Source organism: Zonotrichia albicollis, chromosome 10 (genome assembly GCF_047830755.1).
Source record: "Zonotrichia albicollis isolate bZonAlb1 chromosome 10, bZonAlb1.hap1, whole genome shotgun sequence".
NCBI lineage: Eukaryota > Metazoa > Chordata > Aves > Passeriformes > Passerellidae > Zonotrichia > Zonotrichia albicollis.
Window position 1 is genome coordinate 9,510,154 of NC_133828.1, and position 5,764 is coordinate 9,515,917.

The window sequence follows — 5,764 nt, forward strand, 5'->3', positions numbered from 1 at the left end:
TAAACTCTTGATAGGCACCTCTGACTGCTTAAAGCTCTGAATGTGTTTATCCAACACGTTTTAAGACTGATAATGCAGTGAACAAAGTTTTTTGTGGAGAGCTGTGTTTGTGTGTGGCCTTCTCACAGTGCTCACTGTGAGGCTGCTCAGTCAGACAGGATGGAGAGAAGGATTTGTTCCTCCTGGGGCACAGAATGGAGCTTGTGGAATCCTTAATCAACAGAAGTTACAAAGATCCACCTCATTTAAGAGAGCATCAGGGTAGTTATAAACCTGAACATAAAACTCAACTTCAGCTGCAATTTGGTGACTGGTGAATTTTCTAGCTCTGAACAGAGCTTAATTTATAAGCTATTTCAAACCATTTTTAAGCAATGTTTTGGATTTTGAGCCATTTTAATAACATGCAGAATGGAGTATGAAAAAGGTCCCATTTTGCATATACAGACATTCCTGAGGGAGTGTGTGACACCCTAACCTGTACTTTGCTGCTCCATCTACAATGGCCACATAGGGGCATTTTTGGCAGTTTGTGTTGTGGGACTGAAATTGGGTACCTGCAGAGAAGGCAGGGATGGGGCTTCTGACAGCAAACTTAGGGTGCCAGGAAGAAGGATGGTGCCCTGAAAGCTGGTTTTAGTCTGCCTGTGGGCTGCTCAGTGGCTGTATTAAAAGCCCTGCCTGTGCAATGTCTTGCAGTGGGACTGAGATGCCTCTGGGGGAGATCCAGCTGACCGTGCGCTACGCCTCCATCCGGCAGAGCCTCGTTGTGCTGGTCAACGGCTGCAGGTAATGCCTGTGATGGCCCACAGAGGGAAGAGCTCTCTGAGCTCTGCCAGTCATCCAGCAAAGCTGGAGCAGAGCCATGTGCAGCAGGAGATGCCTTAGTGCTGGCTGGCTTCCAGCTGTGCAGCCTCTCTGTGCCCAGCTCTGGTCAGTGCCAGCAGCAGGTCAGGGAGGGAACCCAGCGAGTTGTGCTCGCTGCTGTAGAGATGCTTCCACTGTCATCCACCCAAAATTCCCTCTGGGCAGCACTGACAACTGGTGTGTGTCTTGGGGTGTTGGGATAGGCATTGTGACAAGGATTGATACCTATGACTGAGTATGTAATTGTTAATTTAGGAACCCCAGTAAGTGGCCACACCCTCAGGAGTAAGCATTTTAACTAAACAACCATAAAGTTTTCTTTGCTTATGTTCCAGCTCCTGAGATGAATGTTTTTGGCCTGTGAAGGGTTGGTCTGATGCCAGGAGAGCCCAGGTATTAAAACACACAGTGAGAGAACCTGCCTTGATTGTCTGTTTTTCTTTTAACAGAAACTTGGTACCCTCTTCCAATCGTGGAGTGGATCCATATGTCCGGATATACCTGCTGCCAGACAGAAGATGGACAAGCAGGAAGAAGACTTCTGTTAAGAAAAAAACTCTGAACCCCCAATACGATGAGAAGTAAGAAAATGTAAATTATTATTATGGTTGGAATAGTTATGATCTCTGTGTAATGACAGGGCTGGTGTAGCTCCTAGGGACTCTCTTGTGAATGTTTCCAGCTTTTCTGAAACAAATGACACTTGGACTGTCACTTACAAGTACTTGGGGCTGGCCTTGCTCTGCCTGTGGCATTGCAAATTCCCCAGAAGAAGGGCACACCTTCTTTCCTGTCCCTTCTCTGCCCCCATGCTGCATTTGCTTCTCTGCAAACTGACATTCTCATGCTGGTTTAACTCCCTGTCATGGCAGAGACAACCTGCCCATTCAGGAACCTCCTAGAGCCTACTGCTCTGTTCACACTGCTTTGCCTGATGCTTATTCTGCCATCTTTCCAAAGGTCCAGGCAGAAGTACAGAGCCTTCTGAGGCTGGAGCACCCTTTGGGCACACAGGTGGATGTTGTCATCAAGGCCTGGTGGGAGCAGGATAAAATGCTGCCACCTCTTTGCTGGCAGTAAAGTTACAGCTGTGCCCACTGAAATGGAATGTGTTTTGCATAAACCCAAACACAGTAACACTTAGAAGCAGAGCTCTTTTGAGAGGTGGTTTTGATCCCATAATTAGAGGAAGGTGCACATGGATATATGTGAATATTGGTTGATCCTGGGTGGCTTATATTTTTCCTGTGTTATGTCCTTTCTGTGTAAGTCAGAAATGGAGAAAAGATTTTAAAACATTCCTTCTTAACATTCAAAACACCAAAGCTGAGGATTCTGCCTATATCTGTTAAGAAACTGCACTGATTTAGTGCCATCCCAGCAGCTGGAAAGAGCATCTCCTTTTCCCCATCTTCAGTACTGACGTATCCTGTACATCCTCAATTAAAGATAATGCTTTTAGCTCCTTACCTGTTTCACAGCTCTGACTGGAGGAAAAGCTATTCAGGTGGGCAGAACTGGAGTGATTTGGCATGGACAAAACTCACTTGACATTAGCCATGTGTGCCAGAGGCTTGAGTCAGAGCCATTAAGAATTTAATTGCCACAGGTTTCAGCCTTTGTCTGTTCTTGGTGTGGTGCAAGGCTGCTCTGTGAACTTGGGGGTTGGCTCATGACTATTTCCTCTTGAGTAATGAACATTGCATGGAAAACATGCTCATCTTCCATGGAGGGGGGAAAATAACGTTAAATGACATTTTATCATGGGTGCATGTTTTCCTCCTTCCCCCTGGCACGGTGGAGAGTCTGAACACAGTGTTATCTTTCATGAGGCCTGGAAAAGGTTCCCTGCAATCTGAATAAAACCTCACTCTAGAATTGCCTTTTCTGTGTGTTCCTTCCCTGTTTAAGTCCTGGCCACTGACGCTGTACTGTCACTACATTCTGCCCACTGGTGCTCACAAGGTTTTAGTTTTTGCCTTAAATCTCTTCTTTTTAAACTTTATTTCAAGGTTTGAATTTTTTGAATCTTTGGAAAATGTCAAGAAAAGGACACTGGACATTGCAGTGAAAAACAGCAGGCCATTCATTTCACAGGAGAGGAAGGAGCTGGGGAAAGTAAGTTTAAAGAATCTCACTACAGATATAACAGAGCTGAACAATCTGGGCTATTCCTGAAATCCTCAAATGTGGCTCCAGTAACTGATTCTCAGTGATAGGACTGGTAATCTGGAAACAATTTTTTTTTCTGCTAGATTTTCATCTCAAATGAGGCTGTATCCATGTGGGAGCTGTGTGGTCACATTTCAGAAGGGAGCTCCTGAAGTAAGCCCTGGTTCGTAGGCCCTGGTGCTGCCTGTGTGGGGAATGGCTCCAAGAGTGCAAACACAGAGCTGAAAAAGGCATTGGGGTTAAACCCCACAATTTGCCAACACTGCTTTGACTTTCTGTGAACAGCTTTGATTCTGTGAGAAGTAAACTGCAATTGCTTCTTCAGTGACAGATAAATTTCCAAGCAGTGCTACAGGAAATGGAGCTGGTTCATGCCTACACTACCCTGGGAATGTGGGAAGCTCCATTTTTCCTCAAGCCTGAGCTGGAAAGTGGGTCTGACTTGGGAGGAATGGTAGCTTAGCTAATCAATTTATATGCCGAATAACCTACAAACAAATAAAATTTGCTTTTTAAAGGTGCGCATTGACTTGTCCCGGGAGGATTTAATAAAAGGCTTTGCCCAGTGGTGAGTACTCATCTCTATCCTTCCAAACATTGCTTGGCTGGGAGCTTGCATGATTGCTGTGGGAGTGAGTGCTGGTAACTGGGCTGTATTTGGGTGAGCAAGAATATCTGACCTGCAAAGGCAGGACTAACTTGAGCTAATCTGGCAGTTCTATCTAAATTGTGTGTTAATCCACTGGCTGTGCAGTGCCTGCCCTGTGAGACAGCTTTAATGAGATGCCTGTGTCAATTACAGTCTTCAGCATATTTTAAGTTGCCATAAAAGCCACAGGGGCACATAAGTAAAAGAATTTTGTTTATTAAAGTAACCTGGCAACAAATTTTAACTTGAGTAAAGATCTTAACTAAATACTCTGATCAGCAATATATATGTATGATAAAACTTTAATTACAAAGCATTTATAGAAACTATTATAATAAGCCACTTAGAGTTTTGCTTGTGCGTTCATTGTGGTTCTGGGGCTTGTATGTTCCTGGTCTGAGGCAGAACAGAGAACCAGGCTTGGGTGTTTTTTTCACTCCTGTGTCTTGAGTAAATGGCAGGAGTTGTTCCTTCTTTCTCCTTCAGTGGAGCCTGAGGAATGTAGTGTGGGTAGTCCAGGAGCTTGCCATCTGCACAGGCAGTGAGCCAATATTCCAATAGGAAAACCACATTTCCCTGGCCAGCTTGTGTGTGAGTCTCAGGGCAATTATGGGAAGAGGAAAAAAGGATGCACCCAAAGTTCCTGGTGAAGAGCTGAAGTTTGAGGCCATCTCTGGAGCCTCCTTTGCTGTGCTGCCTGTGAAGCAGAAGCAAGAAAGCAGCCCAAGTTTTCTCTACTGTGCCAGTTATAACTGTTAAAATTTTCAACTATGGTAATTACTTATTGTGTCTGTCTTGCAGGTATGAGCTGACAAGGAGCAGACGCAAGAAAATCTGATTTCTTCTCATGTACATAAGTTACTACTTTTTCAACTTCCTATGGATGTACATATCTCTTGTAATTAACTTGTTTTGCACAGTCATTGCAAATTTGAAGCAGGCTCCAGCTCAGGACATGCAAATTTAATGATCCTATTCAGGGATTAGTTCTCACTGAAGTTAAACATATTTTCCCCCACATAGGGAATAATTTGTCTTTAAAGAATAAGTCCTTTATTTTTGCTATTTCTGGCAAATCCCTCCTCAAAGGACCTTTAAGTGTGAAACCTCTCTTAAAGAAGGGTTGTACCTGGGGAGATTTTGGACTGTCAGCCAAGTGTCATTACTTTGCTTGGCAGTCTGATGGCCCTAGGAACTTGTTCATGTTATTTAACATGGCAGTGGTGTACTTTTAAAAGAATACATTTTGAAACAGTATTCTTCAGCTGTAGGGCTAGAGAACCTTTTAAAAGAGAAACTCTTTAACAGCTATTTTTTTTGAGAAACTAAAGTTGGTAGTCCACTGTTCGAAAGTACCTTAGCTGACTGTGGCTGCAGGTATGTAAATAATGAGCTTCCAAAGCAGGGAGATGAACTCACCAAGATGTCATTAAGGTTTTAGTTTGTGACACCTTAACTGGTTTTGTCCTTTGTTACAGTACATTTCAAAATCTTGTAAACCCAGATTCTGTCTGAGGAACAGCAAAGTTTTGTAAACTAAGCTTTAATAATATTGAGGCAAAATATTTTTGGAAGCTTGGTGTACTTGTTTCTGTACAATAAACTTTTAATTGTCTTGCATAAGAGACTTGATCTAATCCTTTCTAAAACTGACTTTTGGAATACAACAATGGTAAGTTCAAACCATCACCTGAAGCAAATTCCAAAGATTTTTGGCCTAGATTACATTAACCCAGTCTGCCTCAGTCCATAATCTGAGAGAATACTCACTGAGTAACAATGTTCCCATCCCAAACTGATCTGGAAATGTGAACCACATTTTAAAACAGGCTCTCAAGAAAACCAAGATTGAGCATTTGTGTAAGTGTGCTGGCTATGGCAGTGAGGGCATCTTTACCTCATACATACCTCACTGGGTCAGCAATATTAAAAGTGGTTGGAGTTTGTGCTGGATGTTGTGCTGGGTTCATTTTCCTGGACTGATACAGAGTATATTGGTTCTCTCTCTGGAATTGAGTAGACCAGTTGACAGCAGTTAAAGTTTTTCTTAAATTGATCAAGAATTAAAAAAAAAAA

At 43.1% G+C, this 5,764-nt stretch overlaps 1 protein-coding gene across 2 annotated transcripts in view; it reads left to right on the forward strand.

Annotated features, from left to right (window-relative positions):
- The window catches only part of ESYT3 (extended synaptotagmin 3), a 29,905-nt gene extending 24,594 nt beyond the window's left edge, over positions 1-5,311 (forward strand). For both annotated transcript variants that reach the window (XM_005487936.4, XM_026793991.2), the window contains exons 19-23: positions 700-789; positions 1,317-1,448; positions 2,880-2,985; positions 3,558-3,607; positions 4,490-5,311. In XM_005487936.4, coding sequence (XP_005487993.3) covers positions 700-789; positions 1,317-1,448; positions 2,880-2,985; positions 3,558-3,607; positions 4,490-4,526 — 415 coding nt within the window. In that variant the 3' untranslated portion in view covers positions 4,527-5,311. The remainder of the gene's footprint in view (positions 1-699; positions 790-1,316; positions 1,449-2,879; positions 2,986-3,557; positions 3,608-4,489) is intronic.
- The last annotated feature ends 453 nt before the right edge of the window (positions 5,312-5,764 follow it).